At 38.0% G+C, this 19,315-nt stretch overlaps 2 protein-coding genes across 8 annotated transcripts in view; one reads left to right on the top strand and one right to left on the bottom strand.

The window, feature by feature from the left end:
• ano5a (anoctamin 5a) overlaps window positions 1-19,315 on the bottom strand; it is an 805,725-nt gene that overhangs the window by 350,136 nt on the left and 436,274 nt on the right. The window lies entirely within an intron of this gene.
• Window positions 1-19,315, top strand: part of lrrk2 (leucine-rich repeat kinase 2) — a 62,102-nt gene that overhangs the window by 25,419 nt on the left and 17,368 nt on the right. For 5 of the 7 annotated variants that reach the window (XM_087310865.1, XM_087310866.1, NM_001201456.3 and 2 more), the window contains 19 exon segments: window positions 1,111-1,204; window positions 1,823-2,009; window positions 2,086-2,267; window positions 4,305-4,519; window positions 5,808-5,935; window positions 6,144-6,362; window positions 6,444-6,645; window positions 10,338-10,423; window positions 10,510-10,697; window positions 11,979-12,133; window positions 12,479-12,625; window positions 14,387-14,578; window positions 14,656-14,802; window positions 15,609-15,721; window positions 15,803-15,993; window positions 16,377-16,537; window positions 16,786-16,956; window positions 18,058-18,158; window positions 18,798-19,010. In XM_087310865.1, coding sequence (XP_087166991.1) covers window positions 1,111-1,204; window positions 1,823-2,009; window positions 2,086-2,267; window positions 4,305-4,519; window positions 5,808-5,935; window positions 6,144-6,362; window positions 6,444-6,645; window positions 10,338-10,423; window positions 10,510-10,697; window positions 11,979-12,133; window positions 12,479-12,625; window positions 14,387-14,578; window positions 14,656-14,802; window positions 15,609-15,721; window positions 15,803-15,993; window positions 16,377-16,537; window positions 16,786-16,956; window positions 18,058-18,158; window positions 18,798-19,010 — 3,092 coding nt within the window. 7 annotated transcript variants of the gene reach the window in all.

Raw genomic sequence — 19,315 nt, 5'->3', positions numbered from 1 at the left:
GACTCGGATCACTTTTTCTTTACTGTCTTAAAATTGCTTTTGTAATCTTTAAGCAAAATATAATGAGCAAAATATAATGGTCTTTCTTTTTTTGTTGGCTTTTGTTGCATATGCAGGCTGTTGGTGGTAATAAATATGAATAAATTACCTAATAATAATAATTACAATAATGATGATGATGATGATGATGATGATGATGATAATAATAACAATAATAATAATACTTTTTTTGCTTGCCTTCTGTTTTTGTAATTTCAATTTGATTATTTTTATAAACAAGGAGAGGTGCTTTTTTTTTTATTTTTTAATTTTTAATTATATTTAATTCCTTCTACTGAATTAACACACAAATGAAATATCAAAGTATTAATAATTAGTATTAATGTTTAAGGCTGTTTTTGTAAATACTGCAGACTTTCTTAATCTTAACATCATTTACTTTGTAATGCAGTGCTCAGCATAAATGAGTGCACCCCATTTTGAAAATTAATGTTTATCAATTTCTTAGTGAATAAAGGTAAGATATTTTGGTGCATTCGAACAAAACAGATTAATTAAACAATGTTTTAGTCATCAAACATCTTTAGAAATGGAGAGATACAGTAATGCATTTAAATTCATGAGGAAAAAAAAAATACAAACTACAAAATGTAATCATTTATTTGTTTCTCCTGAATTTTGCTCTTAAATTTTTTGTATTTAATATTTTCCCCTGACATATGAACTTGGATGTGCTATTTCTGGACCGGTATCATGAGTTATTTTGTTAGTACTGAAGCCATACCTGGAGCTAATCGGAGTAATCTAATGTATATGCTCAAACATATAATATTGTAAAGCTTCCTATAGAAAATATGAATTTAAATGAGAGATTTGTGAGGGGTGTAATCATTTATGTTGAGCGCTGTGTAAACAGCATAATAACATATACAATGCAAGCACACCGTTTCTCACAGCTTCCAAAAATCTCCTGTTTACCATATAATCAATTCCAGTGGCATAACATTAAGAGTTCTGCTACGTAATTCAGACACATGTCTTCATTGTCTTATATATCAAACTGCTGTTCTTTATTGTTGCTATCATTGAGAAGCATCTTGTTTTATGCAGGTTCACTGCCACACCTTCCCTCCAAAATAACCACCGTGAAATTATCACACAACACTTTCACCAGGGTTCCTGAAATAGTCATCAACTTGCCATGGTAAGTTCATTTTTACTAATGTTACACAGTATTTATGAGGGTGCAGCAGTGGGTAGCACAATCGCCTTACAGCAAGAAGACCGCTGGTTTGGGTCCCAGCTGGGCCAGTTGGTGTTTCTGTGTGGAGTTTGCATGTTCTCCCCGTGTTGGCGTGGGTTTCCTCCGGGTGCTCCGGTTTCCCCACCGTCCAAACACATGTGCTATAGGAATTGGGTCAGCTAACTTGTACGTAATGTATGCGTGAATAAGTGTATGGATGTTTCCCAGTGATGGGTTGCAGCTGGAAGGGTATCTGCTGTGTAAAACGTATGCTGGATAAGTTGGTGGTTCATTCTGCTGTGGCAACCCATGATAAATCTGACAATAAGCCGAAATGAAAATGAATGAATGAAATTGGCTGTAGTGTGTGTGTGTGTGTGTGTGTGTGTGTGTATAGATGTTTCCCAGTATTGGGTTGCAGCTGGAAGGGCATCCTCTGCATAAAATATATGCTGGAATAGTTGGTGGTTCATTCTGCTGTGGCAACCCCTTTATAAGTAAGGGATTAAGCCTAAGGAAAACGAATTGATGTTGTGATTTCACACAGACTGTAACATTTCTCTTGTTGTCTGTGATTAGCTTGCGTTCGGTGGACATGAGGAATAACAGTGTTGGCGTTCTGCCGGGTCCATCTGTCTGGCTGAGTGTGAACCTCAGAGAGCTGATGTTCAGCCATAATCTCATCTCCGCACTCGACCTCAGCGGCCCTGTGTACAAGTGGGCCCGACTGGAGAAACTGCACTTAAGCTTCAACAGACTCACTGAGGTACTGTATGATTCGGCTCTGCACTGATGTCCGGGCCGTTCTCTGACTGACAACGCTGAGGTGTTCTGTGCTCCAGATTCCTCCTCAGATCGGGATGCTGGAGGACCTGACGTCTCTGGATGTGAGCCATAATGAGGGTCTGCGCTCGTTCCCGGATGAGATGGGGAAGCTGGTGCATCTGTGGGATCTGCCTCTGGATGGCCTGCAGCTCCAGCTGGACCTCAAACACATCGGGAGCAAAACCAAAGACATCATCAGGTGCACATCTGTCCACATTTGTTTGATTTATTTTGTTTGTGTTATTGCGGACAGGTTATATTTGATTGTGTAAGTTATGTCCCTCCCTCTAATTACATATTCCAAATAAATAAAATAAAAATAAAATAAAAAAATAGCTATATGAATAATTAAGCCGTCTACTGTTATAAACTAGCCTAGAGCGCCATCTGCCATTTATAAACTAGCCTAGAGTGCCATATGTTATAAACTAGCCTAGAGCACCATCTGCTGTTATAAACTAGCCTAGAGCACCATCTGCTGTTATAAACTAGCCTAGAGCACCATCTGCTGTTATAAACTAGCCTAGAGTGCCGTCTGCTGTTATAAACTAGCCTAGAGCGCCGTCTGCTGTTATAAACTAGCCTAGAGCACCATCTGCTGTTATAAACTAGCCTAGAGCACCATCTGCTGTTATAAACTAGCCTAGAGCGCCGTCTGCTGTTATAAACTAGCCTAGAGCGCCGTCTGCCGTTATAAACTAGCCTAGAGCGCCGTCTGCCGTTATAAACTAGCCTAGAGCGCCGTCTGCCGTTATAAACTAGCCTAGAGCGCCGTCTGCCGTTATAAACTAGCCTAGAGCGTCGTCTGCCGTTATAAACTAGCCTAGAGCGCCATCTGTTAAACTAGCCTAGAGCGCCATCTGCTGTTATAAACTAGCCTAGATGGCAGTCTGCTGTTATAAACTAGCCTAGAGCGCTGTCTGCTGTTATAAACTAGCCTAGAGCGCCATCTGCCATTTATAAACTAGCCTAGAGTGCCATCTGCTGTTATAAACTAGCCTAGAGTGCCGTCTGCTGTTATAAACTAGCCTAGAGCGCCATCTGTTAAACTAGCCTAGAGCGCCATCTGCTGTTATAAACTAGCCTAGATGGCAGTCTGCTGTTATAAACTAGCCTAGAGCGCTGTCTGCTGTTATAAACTAGCCTAGAGCGCCATCTGCCATTTATAAACTAGCCTAGAGCACCATCTGCTGTTATAAACTAGCCTAGAGTGCCGTCTGCTGTTATAAACTAGCCTAGAGCGCCGTCTGCTGTTATAAACTAGCCTAGAGCACCATCTGCTGTTATAAACTAGCCTAGAGCACCATCTGCTGTTATAAACTAGCCTGGAGCGCCGTCTGCTGTTATAAACTAGCCTAGAGCGCCGTCTGCCGTTATAAACTAGCCTAGAGCGCCGTCTGCCGTTATAAACTAGCCTAGAGCGCCGTCTGCCGTTATAAACTAGCCTAGAGCGCCGTCTGCCGTTATAAACTAGCCTAGAGCGTCGTCTGCCGTTATAAACTAGCCTAGAGCGCCATCTATTTTTATAAACTAGGCTAGTTTAACAGATGGCACTCTAGGCTAGAGCGCCATCTGCTGTTATAAACTAGCCTAGATGGCAGTCTGCTGTTATAAACTAGCCTAGAGCGCTGTCTGCTGTTATAAACTAGCCTAGAGCACCATCTGCTGTTATAAACTAGCCTAGAGCACCATCTGCTGTTATAAACTAGCCTGGAGCGCCGTCTGCTGTTATAAACTAGCCTAGAGCGCCGTCTGCCGTTATAAACTAGCCTAGAGCGCCGTCTGCCGTTATAAACTAGCCTAGAGCGCCGTCTGCCGTTATAAACTAGCCTAGAGCGCCGTCTGCCGTTATAAACTAGCCTAGAGCGTCGTCTGCCGTTATAAACTAGCCTAGAGCGCCATCTATTTTTATAAACTAGCCTAGAGTGCCATCTGTTAAACTAGCCTAGAGCGCCATCTGCTGTTATAAACTAGCCTAGATGGCAGTCTGCTGTTATAAACTAGCCTAGAGCGCTGTCTGCTGTTATAAACTAGCCTAGAGCACCATCTGCTGTTATAAACTAGCCTAGAGCACCATCTGCTGTTATAAACTAGCCTAGATGGCTGCCTGCTTTTAAAAACTAGCCTGCGAGCGCTGTCTGCTGTTACCAAGCACTCGTAGCATGAAAATAGACACTAGTACATCCTGCAGATGAAATGTGAAAGTGATGTAAACGTTCCTGCTGTGGTTGTCCAGGTTCCTGCAGCAGCGTCTGAAGAAGGCCGTCCCGTATCACCGCATGAAGCTGATGGTGTTGGGGGGCTCCGGCAGCGGAAAGAGCTCTTTAATTCAGCAGCTGATGAGACTCAGGCGCTCACAATGGAGATCAGATCCAGGCGTCAGCATTCGGGACTGGCCCGTCAGGAGCAAAGACAAGAGGAACATGATGCTGAACGTCTGGGAGTTCTCAGGTCAGCTGCAAAAATAGCTTCAGTGTGTAATGATTAACCCTTGTGTGCTGTTGGGGGTGTTCTCATCCATACCGAGGGGATTTTGAAATTTAATTTGGCTACTATATTCTCTGTGTTTCAGCAAATGGGATGAGTTTTGGTGACATCTTATTTTGACTCGTATTTTAGGAAAACGCTTTGAAAAAAAAAAAAAATCATCAATACACTCTGGGTAAATTGACTTCCCTTTCGTTATGTTGGTGGCTGTTTTTGCCCCATTGATTTCTATATAATCACTTTTTTTGATTGCAAAGCCATGACAGTATATAATCATGCATTCTTGATTGTTGCTGGTTTTCCTGTTAAGAAGTACAATTTTACGGTGGCCAAGAGAGCTTAACATGCTGCAATTTAAGAAAACGCGTGCAATTACAAAAAACCCTGTAAAGTAAGAAAAGATCTTCATCTGTTTGACGGCACATGCTGCAAATCCTCACAACACATACATCAATAAATTGCTCTGCTTGCGTTGTGAAAAAGCAGAACGTTTTCATAAATTGTTTGCGTTGTGAGAATGCAATTTATGAAAATGTTCTGCTTTTTCTCACAATGCAAGTAATTTAGAAAAACGCACTGCATTTTCTCACAGTGCAAAAAAATTTATGAAAACACCCTGCATTAAAAAAAAAAAAACTCAAACAATTTATGAATGTGTTGCATTTTTTCAGTGCAAACAATTTACGAAAACGCCTTGCATTTTCTCACAAAGCAAACAATTTACGAAAACGCCTTGCATTTTCTCACAGCGCAAGCAATTTCCGAAAATACACTGGATTTTCTCACAGTGCAAACAACTTCCAAAAACGCCCTGCATTTTCTCACAACACAAACGATTTCCGAAAACCCACTGCATTTTTTCACAGCGCAAACAATTTATGAAAACGGCCTGCATTTTCTCACCACTCAAATAATTTCCAAAAACGCCCTGCATTCTCAACGCAAACAATTTATGAAAATGCGCTCCATTCAGTGCATTCAAATTGTTTGAGTTGTGAGAATGCAGCACATTTTCGTAAATTGTTTGCGTTGTTAAATGCAGCACATTTTCGTAAATTGTTTGGTGCTTTGTTTGGTAACTACTTTTGTTTATCTTTTTTATTGTATTATTTATTATTATTATTATTATTATTATTATTATTATTGTGTGTTTTGTGTCAGCTATTGTTGTGAACCAAACTACCCCTCGGGAACGATAAAGAAATTCCAATCCAATCAAAAAAAAATTATTTCTGATTTTTTTTTTTTTGAGGTGGTGAAGAGTGCAGTGGGATTCACCCTCACTTCATGAGCTCCAGAGCTGTCTATCTAGTGCTCTACGACCTCAGTAAAGGAGCCAGCGAGATCCACGCCATCAAACCCTGGCTCTTTAACATTAAGGTGAGAAGGATTTCACCACATGCTTTGATCCAAATCAAACATTGCTTAAGGGGTCTTATAATATTGACCTTAAAATGGGTTTAAAGCAATTAAAACTGCTTTTATTCTAGCCGAAATAAAACCAGACTTTCTCCAGAAGAAAAAAGATTATAGGAAATACTGTGAAAAAATTTGTGGATCTATTAAACCTTGCTCTGTGTTTCTCCAGGCTGTAGCGGGTCAATGTCCAGTGATTGTGGTGGGAACTCATGCAGATTTGTGTGAAGAGCGCCACCTACAGGAGTGTTTGCTGAAGCTGCAGAAAGAGCTTCAGTCTCAGCCCGGGTTCCCGGCGATCAGAGAAAACCACGTGTTGAGTGCCTGCGAGGAGTCCGAGTCACTCGGCCGGCTACGCAAAGCCATCTACAGAGAACTCATCGGGTTCAAGGTGCATTTTAATTTCATGTGTGTAGTATCTAGTTAGTTTTTAAAAGGGTTAATGCATGGTGTGTTAATGTGCCGTGTTCAGATCCAGGGCCAGCCGGTGATGGGTCAGCTAGTTCCAGACTGTTATGTGGAGCTGGAGAAGAGACTCCTGCAGGAGAGATCATGCGCTCCGGCTGATTTCCCAGTGCTCAGACACAGCAGACTGATGGAGATCCTGCAGGAGACGCAGTTACAGCTGGAGGAGGGGGAGTTACCTCACGCTATACACTTCCTCAGCGAAGCCGGTCAGAAACAGTTCACTATTCACTCTCTTTCATCTTATTTGTTTTGTAATGCTTATTTTTAATTTCGGTAACGTTATTGGTATTGACTGCTATATGATTAATCTTTGCTGATATTTAATTTTTATTAATATCATATTGCTATCAGCTGGTAAATGCTTATTTTTAATGGTGTCATTATCTGTCAAGTCGGTATCAGCTGATAAATGCTTATTTTTAATAGTATTTAATCAGTCATATCAGTTTTGGCTAATAATTGATTATTTTTAATGGTGCTATTCTTTGTCCGATCAGTATCAGCTGATAAATGCTTATGTTTAATGATGTCATTATCTGTCTTATTGGTATCGACTGATAAATGGTGATGTTATCTGTCATATCGGTATCGGCTAATAAATGTTTATTTTTAGTTGTAATATTACCAGTCGTATCGGCTAATAAATGTTTATTTTTAGTTGTAATATTACCAGTCGTATCGGCTAATAAATGCTTATTTTTAGTAGTAATATTATCTGTTATATCGGTATCGGCTTATAAATGCTTATTTTAGTAGTAATATTATCTGTTATATCAGTATCGGCTGATGAATGCTTATTTTTAGTAGTAATATTACCAGTCATATCGGTATCGGCTGATTAATGGTGATGTTATCTGTCATATCGGTATCGGCTAATAAATGTTTATTTTTAGATGTAATATTACCAGTCATATCGGTATCGGCTGATAAATGCTTATTTTTAGTAGTAATATTATCTGTTATATCGGTATCGGCTAATAAATGCTTATTTTTAGTAGTAATATTATCTGTTATATCGGTATCGGCTGATAAATGCTTATTTTAGTAGTAATATTATCTGTTATATCAGTATCGGCTGATGAATGCTTATTTTTAGTAGTAATATTACCAGTCATATCGGTATCGGCTGATTAATGGTGATGTTATCTGTCATATCGGTATCGGCTAATAAATGTTTATTTTTAGTTGTAATATTACCAGTCATATCGGTATCGGCTGATAAATGCTTATTTTTAGTAGTAATATTATCTGTTATATCGGTATCGACTGATAAATGCTTATTTTAGTAGTAATATTACCTGTCATATCGGTATTGGCTTAATGCTTATTTTAGTAGTAATATTATCTGTCATCAGTATCGGCTGATAAATGCTTATTTTTAGTAGTAATATTACCTGTCATATCGGTATTGGCTTAATGCTTATTTTAGTAGTAATATTATCTGTCATCAGTATCGGCTGATAAATGCTTATTTTTAGTAGTAATATTACCTGTCATATCAGTATCGGCTGATTAAATGCTTATTTTTAGTAGTAATATTATCTGTTATATCGGCATGGCTGATGAATGCTTATTTTTAGTAGTAATATTACCAGTCATATTGGTATCGGCTGAAAAATGCTTCATTTTAATAGTGATATTCTGTCATATCGGTATCGGCTGATGAATGCTTATTTTTAGTAGTAATATTACCAGTCATATCGGTATCGGCTGATAAATGCTTATTTTTAGTAGTAATATTATCTGTTATATCGGTATCGGCTGATAAATGCTTATTTTAGTAGTAATATTACCAGTCATATTGGTATCGGCTGAAAAATGCTTCATTTTAATAGTGATATTCTGTCATATCGGTATCGGCTGATGAATGCTTATTTTTAGTAGTAATATTACCAGTCATATCGGTATCGGCTGATAAATGCTTATTTTTAGTAGTAATATTATCTGTTATATCGGTATCGACTGATAAATGCTTATTTTAGTAGTAATATTACCTGTCATATCGGTATCGGCTAATAAATGTTTATTTTTAGTTGTAATATTACCAGTCATATCGGTATCGGCTGATAAATGCTTATTTTTAGTAGTAATATTATCTGTTATATCGGTATCGACTGATAAATGCTTATTTTAGTAGTAATATTACCTGTCATATCGGTATTGGCTTAATGCTTATTTTAGTAGTAATATTATCTGTCATCAGTATCGGCTGATAAATGCTTATTTTTAGTAGTAATATTACCTGTCATATCAGTATCGGCTGATTAAATGCTTTTAGTAGTAATATTATCTGTTATATCGGCATGGCTGATGAATGCTTATTTTTAGTAGTAATATTACCAGTCATATTGGTATCGGCTGAAAAATGCTTCATTTTAATAGTGATATTCTGTCATATCGGTATCGGCTGATAAATGCTTATTTTTAGTAGTAATATTACCTGTCATATCAGTATCGGCTGATTAAATGCTTATTTTTAGTAGTAATATTATCTGTTATATCGGCATGGCTGATGAATGCTTATTTTTAGTAGTAATATTACCAGTCATATTGGTATCGGCTGAAAAATGCTTCATTTTAATAGTGATATTCTGTCATATCGGTATCGGCTGATGAATGCTTATTTTTAGTAGTAATATTACCAGTCATATCGGTATCGGCTGATAAATGCTTATTTTTAGTAGTAATATTATCTGTTATATCGGTATCGGCTGATAAATGCTTATTTTAGTAGTAATATTACCAGTCATATTGGTATCGGCTGAAAAATGCTTCATTTTAATAGTGATATTCTGTCATATCGGTATCGGCTGATGAATGCTTATTTTTAGTAGTAATATTACCAGTCATATCGGTATCGGCTGATAAATGCTTATTTTTAGTAGTAATATTATCTGTTATATCGGTATCGACTGATAAATGCTTATTTTAGTAGTAATATTACCTGTCATATCGGTATCGGCTAATAAATGTTTATTTTTAGTTGTAATATTACCAGTCATATCGGTATCGGCTGATAAATGCTTATTTTTAGTAGTAATATTATCTGTTATATCGGTATCGACTGATAAATGCTTATTTTAGTAGTAATATTACCTGTCATATCGGTATTGGCTTAATGCTTATTTTAGTAGTAATATTATCTGTCATCAGTATCGGCTGATAAATGCTTATTTTTAGTAGTAATATTACCTGTCATATCAGTATCGGCTGATTAAATGCTTTTAGTAGTAATATTATCTGTTATATCGGCATGGCTGATGAATGCTTATTTTTAGTAGTAATATTACCAGTCATATTGGTATCGGCTGAAAAATGCTTCATTTTAATAGTGATATTCTGTCATATCGGTATCGGCTGATAAATGCTTATTTTTAGTAGTAATATTACCTGTCATATCAGTATCGGCTGATTAAATGCTTATTTTTAGTAGTAATATTATCTGTTATATCGGTATCGGCTGATAAATGCTTATTTTTAGTAGTAATATTACCAGTCATATCAGTATCGGCTGATAAATGCTTATTTTTAGTAGTAATATTACCAGTCATATCGGTATTGGCTGATAAATGCTTATTTTTAGTAGTAATATTATCTGTTATATCGGTATCAACTGATAAATGCTTATTTTAGTAGTAATATTACCTGTCATATCGGTATTGGCTTAATGCTTATTTTAGTAGTAATATTATCTGTCATCAGTATCGGTTGATGAATGCTTATTTTTAGTAGTAATATTACCTGTCATATCAGTATCGGCTGATAAATGCTTATTTTTAGTAGTAATATTACCAGTCGTATCAGCTGATGAATGCTTATTTTTAGTAGTAATGCTATGCTACATTTCCTTTTTAAGAGACTGAAAAATATTAACAGACCCTCTGTGACTTATCTCCAGGTGTCTTGCTGCACTTTGATCCAGTTCTTCAGCTGAAGGATCTGTACTTCATTGACCTACAGTGGTTTTGTAGGATCATCTCACAGGTTATACATGCTAAAACACATCTAGCTCCTCTGTTCAACAACTGCGAAAGATCTGTAACATCTTTTTTCGTTGTGTTAACTGACAGACGCTGTCTCTGAAAAGCAGCGGTCCATGGGACAGCACGAAAGGAGTGGTGCAGCGCTCCACCGTGGAGAAATTTGTGGAGAAAAGCCGCTGTTTCCCAAAGGATCACATGATTCAATACTTCAAACTGTTGGAGAAGTTTCAGATAGCCCTGCCATTTGACCATGACCAGCTACTCATTCCTAGCAGGTAATGCTTTTTGTATTAAAGGGGTCATGAACATAGAAACCCAAATTCCCCTGATCTTTTAACATTAGGAGCTTATACTACTATAAAAACATCTTAAAAGTTTTAAAGCTCAACTTTGTGGTTGCTCTAAAATGAGCTTATATTAAAGGCAGTCTGCTAAAACAACAGGTTCTGGAATGTTCTACTCTATGATGTAATAGGTTGGATAAACCCCACCTCCACTGAAGATTGACATCTACTTTTTTTCACTGTTTGTATGGCTCTGGTAATAAGCAGAACTGTAAGCCAATCAGAACAGTGGGTGTTTACTTCTGAGTCTACAATCTGCCACGCCCATTCAAACAGGATTTTGATTGAGGTCAAAAACAGGACAGAAAATGGACAATTATAATATATAACTGCACATTTATAATGTTATAATTTTACACTTAATATTATAAGTGTAATGCTGCGTTCATACCAGACGCAGAACGCGCGTCAAGCGCGAGTGATACATCTTAAGTCGATGCTAACACGCGTATAGACATCCTGTGGCGCGCAACGCGAATGACGCAAATTGCATGAATGGCGCAGTGGGAATAGCGTGATATGCGCGAATGGCGCGGGGCGAATTGAGCGTTTGCGCATGTTATGCGCTTAACGCGCGTTTCGCGCAAATCAATCGAGTTCGAAAATCTGAACTTCAGCGGACATTCGCGCCGCGTTAACCAATCAGAAGCTTGCTCTTGTGGGGGCGTGATTGTGACGTAGAACCTGTTGATGGTGTCCTGGGTGAAATCCTCCAGGCGACACCGACAAGTCATCAAACTGGGCTTGGCTCAGTCAGAAGCACCGTTGAAAGACTCCGTGATCCAGGTTCAGTTTCTGGAGGAGTTTTTGAGCTCACAGAGCTGGATGCACCTCTGAAAGCATGTAGTGGACTCAGACACTGTCCTAAACGTATTGACGCTGTTTTCAGCCTTCATAAAGTACATAAACAATGTTTTTTTTTTTCTTCATAAAATCCATGTTAGCCATTTTAGCAACGACGCTACAGTCACTGGGCAGACAGAAGCCCTGCCCATCACGCGAATCCGCGTCTGTTCTGAAGGGAATTTGACGCGCGAATGAAGCGAGTGACTTTAAATGTTCACGCGGCAATTTACGTGCGAATACCGCGATTTATCCGCGGGTTCCGCGTCTGGTGTGAACACAGCATAACAGTTGAACAGTACAAAAATGTAAGTCATGATCCCTTTAAATTGAACACATGTGCGCTAATATTGTTGTTTTTCTTCACAGTCTGTCAGACCACAGGCCAGTGATTGAGCTTCCTCACTGTGAGAATTCAGAAGTGATCATTCGACTATATGAGATGCCATATTTTCCGATGGGCTACTGGCCCAGACAGATCAGCCGTCTGCTGGAAGTGTCTGCATTCCTGCTCTATGGCAGAGGTAATACAACACAAATGCTGGAAATCACCATAAAGTTTCCTATAACATTGAACTACCCATTCCAAAGTTATGCACACATTAAAGGTGACATTGCAAATGAGCTGCTGTTTTTCAGAAGCGTAAAAAAAAGGTAACCATAATAACTCGTCTTTTCAAACCTACATTGATCTGACTGCATATGTGAAAGTAGACTTACCAAAACAAGGATATTGGTTGTCATTTTTTATGTTTTGTAGGTTGTTAGTTGCTCCGAGAACAAAATTAAAGCACTTAAAGCCTGGAAAATTAAATAAGAATTAAGATTTGTAACGTGTTTTTTTTTTTTTTTTTTTTTTTTCTCTATAGAAAAAGCATTAAAACCAAACCGGATCTACTGGAGGAAGGGCATCTATTTGAGCTGGTCTGCTGAAGCTTACTGTCTGGTTGAGGCTTTGACTTTAGAAGAAAACCCAGCTAGTTTCATCAAGATCACCGTTCCATGCTCTCGCAAAGGTAAAAGAGAAACTTGTTTTGCAGTGTTTGGACTATCTTAAACACTTTGGTTATTGCAATGATGGCTACAATTTTAAAAGTTGTGGTTGTGATGGTAATGATAGGATGCAAAAATGATGGCTATGGTTTTTATGAAGAGTTGAGCTGTTGATGATCATTGAATGTCATGGCAACAATAATACTGATGTTGTGGTCATTAATGATGGAGATGGTGGGGGTTGTGATGCATTTGATTCATTGATAGTAATGAGAAATGTTTTGGTAATGATTGAGATGGTGATGATAGTGATTAGTTTAATTCATAGATGGTGATAATTGCTGTTTTGGTAATGTTGCATATAATAGTGATACATTTTATCAATTGATAGTAATGCTTATTGTGGTTGCGGTAATGATAGATATGTGTGGGGATGGTGATGCATTAGATTCACTGATATTAATGCTTGTTGTGGTAATGATAGTGATGTATTTGATTCATTGATATAAATAATGGTTGTTTTGGTAATGATGGTGATAATAGTGATTCATTTAATTCATTGATAGTAATGCTTATTGTGGTTGCGGTAATGATGGAGATGCTGATGATAGCGATTCATTAATGGTAATGATGATTACTTTTTTGGTGGTGATAGTGATGCATTTGATTCATTGATAGTAATGACGATTGTTATTGAGGTAATGGAGTTGGGGGGAGTAGGGTTTGTAGTGGTAATGATGTAGAAGATGTTGGTAGTAATGCATTTTATTAATTGATAGTAATATTATTGGAGTTGTGGTAATGATATTCATGGTGTTGAACTGGATATAGTAATGCATTTTAATCGTTGATGGTAATATGATTTGGGTTGCGGAAATGATAGAGATGGTGGTGATAGTGGTGCGTTTCAGTCATTGATAGAAATATGATTGTTGCGGTAATGAAAGAGATGGTCGATAGTGATGCATTTTAATTAATTGATAGTAATAAGATTAGAGTTGTGGTAATGATATACATGGTGGTGAAAGTATGATAGTGATTCTTTTGATTCATTGATGGTAATGATGATTGGGGTTGTGGTAATGCTATACATGTTGGTGAACTTATGATAGTGATGCATTTTATTCATTGATAGTTATGTGATTTAGGGTTGTGGTAAAGATCGGGATGCTGCTTGATAGGGATGCATTTGAATCACTGATAGTAATGATGATAGGGCTTGTGGCGGTAATGATGTAGATGTTGACAGTAATGCATTTGATTTATTGATAGTAATGATGATTGGGATTGTTGTAATGATATACTGTACATAGTGATGCATTTGATTCATTGATAGTAAAATGATTGGTGTTGTGGTAATGAAAGAGACGGTGGTGATGGTGATGCATTTCAATCATTGACAGAAATATGATTGGGGTTGTGGTAATCATAAAGATGCTGCTGATAGGGATACATTTGAATCACTGATAGTAATGATAGGGTTTGTGGCGGTAATGATGTAGACTGTTGATTAGTAATGCATTTGATTCACTGATAGTAATGACTGGCATGGTGGTGATAGCGATGCACTTAAGTTGATGGTAGAGATAATTATGGTGCTGGTAATGACAGTGAAACATTTTATTTGATCTTAATGATGACTGGTGTTGGTAATGATAGAGATAGCAGGGGTGATGACAGTGGGGCTGATGTGAAATATAGTGGCGGTGATCTAGTCATGCATAGATATAGTCAGCCGGCGATGACTGTGCTGAAAAATACAGTGTAACCTCTGTTGTTTGCAGGCCGTGTGTTGTTTGGGCAGGTGGTGGACCACATTGACTCTCTGCTGGAGGAATGGTTTCCAGGCCTTCTCACCACCGACATTCATGGCACTGGAGAGACGCTGCTGAAGAAATGGGCTCTGTACAGCTTCAGCGATGGACAAAACTGCCAGAAGATGCTACTGGAAGACCTGCTCTCCAACACCAATGCAGGTCTGTTCAAATTCAGAAGAAAAAAGTACAGGAGAGCTGTCATTATAAATAGTTCTAACTGCTTACTTGTCTGTTAGATGGTCTACTGGTGAACCCCGAGGACCCCAGCTGTACTTTACCCATCTCTCAGATTTCTCCAGACCTGGTACTGAGTGACCAGCCATCCAGCACCATACTGGACCCAGAGCAGCTGGAGATGGAGCTCACTGCAGAGTATATGTTGGGTCAGTTCATGCAAACATCCATATAGGGCTGGGCAGTATGACCACATATATTGTTACCTTCGAATAAACTGTCAACTGTAGTAAATGTTTTTATATTCTGTAAATTACACTATGTAATATAAGTGGGCGTGGCTAACTCTCATACAGTGGAGTGCTCGTAATAGTCAGCTCAGGAACTTTCACCTGTGATGTACAGTAACCGTTTTGGACTTACTACTGCTCTGAATATAAGTACAGAATAACTAGGTGTACAATATCCCTCTAAGTTAATCAGCCCCCCAGGTCCTAATGCCTACCCTGTTACACTAATAATTCAGATTAGACTTGGAAAATGAACGTAAAATACAAAACTAATGTGAAGTTATGTAAAAAAAAAAAAGTCATGTTTAATATTTTTGTGAATATGAAAAATGTGTTTTTTTTTTTTTTTTTTTTTTTTTTTTTTGACTTTTTAACATCTGCTATATTTAAGCCTTTACAATAAAACTCTTAAAGCAGCCTCCTGCTGGGTCATAGTGCCTGCCCCTATTAGACGTTTACTCAGTGGCTGCAGTTTAACATTAATAACAAATAAAGAAAACAAATGATCCACATAAAAGAAAGAAGTTATGCAATATAACCTTGTTTTGTTTTTGTTTTTTTCTGGAATAACCACCTATTTAAATACTATATTTCACCACATAGTTATGATATGAATATAGGGGTGGGCGTATGACCAAAATTCTATAAGTTCCAATGATCTACCAATAGCTGACAAGCATGAAGGCAATGTGGATCGAAAGTAACAGTGTGTTTTTATACTGAAGGGGATGGAGGTTTTGGCTCGGTTTATAAAGCTGTCTACAAGAATGAAGAAGTTGCGGTCAAGATTTTTAATAAACATGCGTCTGCGCTGTACGTTCACCGGCTGGTACGACAGGTGAGTTATGCAGCAGGAACCTTGGTGTGTCCGCCACTATTGCTACATTGTTACTGATGCATCTTCCTGATCCATCTCCAGGAACTGGCAGTACTCGGCAGACTGTGTCATCCTAGTTTGGTGGGTCTTTTGGCTGCTGGTTGTAACCCACATATACTTGTGATGGAGTTGGCTCCGTATGGCTCTCTGGACTCGCTGTTTGAGCGTGAAAATGGCAGCTTAAGTCGCAAATTACAGCACAGGATTGCACTACATGTGGCTGATGGTCTCAAGTAGGTGCACTTCAAAACGCATTAATCACCTTTTAAAGAGACTAAATGTAGAAATCCGATAAACTTTTGTGACTATAGCGACACCGGTGGCCATTAAGTGAACTGGAGCCTTACATTTGTGTTTTTTTATTAACATAATGGGAAAGTAGTTCCAGTAGTTTAATACCATCGTTTACTGCTATTATGTGTGACATGCTTGTTTTCCCTAGCAAAAATGTCCTTTTTATATAAAGATAAAAACCTAGAAAGTCGACAAAGGACACGTTGGCAATAAAAAAAAGCATTTAATACACAATTCTTACACGCAGCCATTTTAAATAAATCTTCTCAGTTCAATGTCAACCTATAGGACGGTATCTGTGACTCGTTTTGTTTCCGAACAGATATTTGCACTCATCTATGATCATCTACCGAGACCTGAAGCCGCACAACGTTCTGCTGTTCAACCTGAAGACGGACGCTGAGATCGTCGCTAAAATCACAGACTATGGCATCGCGCAGTACTGCTGCAGCATGGGCGTCCGCAGCTCTGAAGGAACACCAGGTCTCGCTCATTTACCCATAATCCTCCTTTAAGATAAATGCTTTTATTTCAGCCAAACTGAAAGAAATAAAGAAAAAATAAGCATTGAAAAAGCATCTGTTAAACATCACTTGGGAAATATAATATGAATGTTTAATTTTGCCTTCAGCTGTAAGCCTATTGATGGAGAGAATTTTGAAGGTTTAAAATGGACACTTGCACTGAGGATTTTTACCTGTGTTGTGATTTTGAGTCTTGATCTTGCGCAGGTTTTCGAGCCCCGGAGGTGGCTCGAGGAAACGTCATCTACAACGTCCAGGCGGATGTTTATTCGTTCGGTCTGCTGCTGTATGATCTGTTAACATACGGCGAGCGCATCTCAGATGGCATGAAGTTTCCCAGTGAGTTCGATGAAGTGGCCGTGCAGGGCAAACTACCAGGTAATGCTCAGTTTGAGGCGAGACGCCCACATGATATTAAATTAGGGGGTTAAACACAGTTGTGTGTCAGCAGTGTGTGAAAATAACCAGCTTCTAATTGTAAAATAGTATTTATTGTATTTGTTAATATCAGACTTGATAACTGCAGAAATGCTTTGACATCATACAAAGGGAGAATGTCAATCAGAGGGGGAAAGACCCGCCCCCTAAAGTACCCATCTCTCCCTCAGAGCAGTGGCAGATTCAAAAACAAGACTGACGTCCTATGCTAATGACACACAGGCATCTGTAGCTCCGCCCTCTTTTGAAAAGAGAATGGAGTCATATTTGCATAGTCTCCACCTTTCGCGACATCAACACTAAAAATATTAGTTTACTTTTCGACACAGGATAAAACAGACCAATCAACTGAGACTTTGGTTTGCTGACCAATGAGAGCGGAGTTGGCTTATGGAAGGGGGAGGGGCTTACTGACCCCTGAAAGCAAGATGTAAACAAATACATTTTATATGCTCGATCATGCTGTGAGATGTTTGCCAGTTAGCACTGCATTAAAGCAATAGTTCACCCAAAAATAAAGGTTTGGAACAAGTAAAGGGTGAGTAAATCTTTGAGTCTCCTTATTGAGCTTAACGCTGAAGTTACCGCTAAACTTGTGTTTTGCAGAAACATGAAACTCAAAACAAACTTTAACAAGTGAAGGAAGAGTAAATGGTGACAGCATTTTATTTTTGGGGTGAATTATCCCTATTCTTATTATACTGTTCCTATTATACTATCCCTACCATTATTATACTATCCCAATCCCTATTTTACTATCCCTATTACTATACTATCCCTATTATTATTATACCATCCCTATCATATATTATCCCTATACCTGTTATTATGCTATCCCTATCATTATTATTATTATTATTATTATTATTATACTATACCTATTATGTTATCCCTATACCTGTTGTTATACTAAATCTATTATGCTATCCCTGTTATTATTATTATTATTATTATTATTATTATTATTATTGTTGTTGTTGTTGTTGTTATTTTACTATGCCTATTCATTAGAAAATTGTCTTAAAATAACCTGTTGTGTAGATCCAGTGAAGGATTACGGCTGTTCTCCATGGCCTGAGATTGAGTCTCTCATGAGGGAATGTATGAGAGAAAACCCCCAGGACAGGCCGACGTCTGCTCAGGTGAGACTTGGGTTTACACTACCATCATATTAGGAGTATTACTACTATTATATTCCCACACCATCCCAAACACCGACCTCCACCTTCTCTTGAAAGTCATGTTGTAGTTTTTATGTAGTGTTGAAGTCAAAATGATTCGCTGTCCTGTAAATTATTTTGTTCCTTTTCCAATATTTCCCAAATGATGTTGAACAGATTCAAGAATTTTTCACAGTAATTCCTATAATATTTTTTTCTTCTTAATTGTTTTATTTAGGCTAGAATAAAAGCAGTTTTTAATTGTTGTAAAGGCATTTTAAGGTCAATATTATTCACCCCCTTAAGCAATATTAGTGTTGGATTGTCTCCAGAATAAACCACTGTTATACAATGACTTGCCTAATTACCCTAACTTTACCCCAATTACCCTAGTGAAGCCTTTAAATGTCACTTTAAGCTGAATACAATCATCTAGATGAATATCTAGTGTAATAATATGTGCAGTCGTCATGACAAAGATAAAATTAGTCAGTTATTAGAGATGAGTTATTAAAACTTATGATTAGAAATGTGCTGAAAAATCTATACATTAAACAGAAATTGGGGAAAACGATATACAGAGGGGATAATATTCTTACTTTAACTGTAAATGTGTTTCAGGTGTTTGATCGTCTGAACTCTGCAGAGATGTTGTGTCTGATGCGAGAGCTGAATGTTGTGGGTTTTCCAGGCGAGTGTTTTGTCGTGTCCAATTCAGGCGGAGCTGCAAACGGAGGTAAAAACCCTCATGTGTGGATCGGTGGTGGCAGCAGCAGCCAGAAACTGGGCTGTGTGACTGCGGTGGATCTGGAGACCGGCGGGAGTTTGAACCAGGTGCTAAAACATGCAGATTTATTGCATCAAGATTTAAAGGTCCCGTGCTTTGACATGTGAACTTTTTTTTTTTTATTCGATGTTTGACAATCTTAAACGAAACATGAATCGAGGGCGGGGCATAGAGTAGCTCCTCCCATTTTTTAAAAGCATGCTAACAGAATGCTAAAGCATATTCATTGTGTTAAAACATAATGAATATGCTTTAGCATTCTGTTAGCATGTTTTAACACAATGAATATGCTTTAGCATTCTGTTAGCATGTTTTAACACATAATGAATATGCTTTAACATTCTGTTAGCAT

This window comes from Danio rerio, chromosome 25, assembly GCF_052040795.2.
Source record: "Danio rerio strain M-AB ecotype USA chromosome 25, GRCz13ab, whole genome shotgun sequence".
Taxonomy (NCBI): Eukaryota; Metazoa; Chordata; class Actinopteri; order Cypriniformes; family Danionidae; genus Danio; species Danio rerio.
This window is presented reverse-complemented; position numbering and strand designations above follow the sequence as displayed.